The sequence below is a fragment of the Grammomys surdaster genome, unplaced genomic scaffold, assembly GCF_004785775.1.
Source record: "Grammomys surdaster isolate TR1022 unplaced genomic scaffold, NIH_TR_1.0 126039, whole genome shotgun sequence".
Classification (NCBI taxonomy): domain Eukaryota; kingdom Metazoa; phylum Chordata; class Mammalia; order Rodentia; family Muridae; genus Grammomys; species Grammomys surdaster.
Genome location: NW_021620852.1, coordinates 2,202,174 through 2,203,304, shown reverse-complemented (window position 1 = coordinate 2,203,304; position 1,131 = coordinate 2,202,174). Strand labels below are relative to the sequence as shown.

The following is a 1,131-nucleotide window of genomic DNA, read 5'->3' as shown; positions in this document are numbered from 1 at the left end:
GCTACATTCTTTTGTCTCCTGGAAATCAATTAAAATAGGATCCAAACAAACACTTCCAGTTACAATGATTTTTTAAAGTAACTGTGTTTAAGGACAAAAAAATAGGTGTGCAGTCGAACAAATCTGCTTCCTTAAACTGAACCTGATGAACTAAAACTTTTATTTTAGCAACCCTAGAACGTGTCCAAATCTGGAACCATGCACACAAGTATGTGTTTTTGTAAACGTACATATGAGTGGTGGTGACTTGCTCTCTGAGGATCGGTTTTATTTGGAATAACTATCAAACCATTTTCAGCTAAGAAAGGCAGGCAATGTTAAGAGCCGAGCAATATTAAAATAATAATTTTTGGCTAAAAATAATGAACTGGCCTTTTAAACATTCAGGTATCAACGATGACATTTACTTTTTTTTAGCAAAGAGGCCGATATCTTTGAATTTATATTCCACAAGGTATGCCTGTGTTCCTTCCCTCAACCAAGAAAGTATTTATTTTTGCTCCTCTTTACAAATTATAAATTTGGATGATAATTTCCTTTGTACAAACTCCATCCTATTTTCTGGATTATATTATTAAATAGACACTGATGAAGCCAGCACCACCAGACTGGATGATCCAGCATGCCTTTGAGCCAGCCAGCGAGGTCCTGCCTTAACAGCTCATCGGAAGGAGTTTTCATACATGCTGAACGGAAACATGGTCTCTCTCTTCGTTCTCACGTCTGTGGGGTAAACAGTCATTTATCCATTCATTCCCAGAGTGGTAGCGCTCCGCTGCTCTGCAGCTTAGCTGTCCACAGTGTTGGCTTGTGTGGCACAGGCCTTCTCCTAGCCGCTGCTGCCATGTGCTGGTCTTGCAGTGAGTAGCTAAATTTTAGAAAAAGCGGTGCACAAGGCCCCAGTCAAGATGATGCAGAAAGCAAGCATCAGCAGTAAGTAGTTTCGGAGACCCTGAGTAATAAAAACAAGAAAGGTTGCATTGAATAACATTGAATCGAATTTAAATTTACAACACGTATATTTTAAAAAGACTGTCATGGATTATGGATCTTTACTGCATCATATGCTCTGGCTATTTGTGTGCTCTCTCTCTCTCTCTCTCTCTCTCTCTCTCTCTCTCTCTCTCTCTC

General features: G+C 39.5%; 1 protein-coding gene across 3 annotated transcripts in view; it reads right to left on the bottom strand.

Annotated features, from left to right (window-relative positions):
- Positions 1 to 251: 251 nt before the first annotated feature.
- Tmem144 (transmembrane protein 144) overlaps positions 252 to 1,131 on the bottom strand; it is a 32,106-nt gene continuing 31,226 nt past the window's right edge. For all 3 annotated transcript variants that reach the window (XM_028754933.1, XM_028754934.1, XM_028754935.1), the window contains one exon: positions 252 to 952. In XM_028754933.1, coding sequence (XP_028610766.1) covers positions 869 to 952 — 84 coding nt within the window. In that variant the 3' untranslated portion in view covers positions 252 to 868. The remainder of the gene's footprint in view (positions 953 to 1,131) is intronic.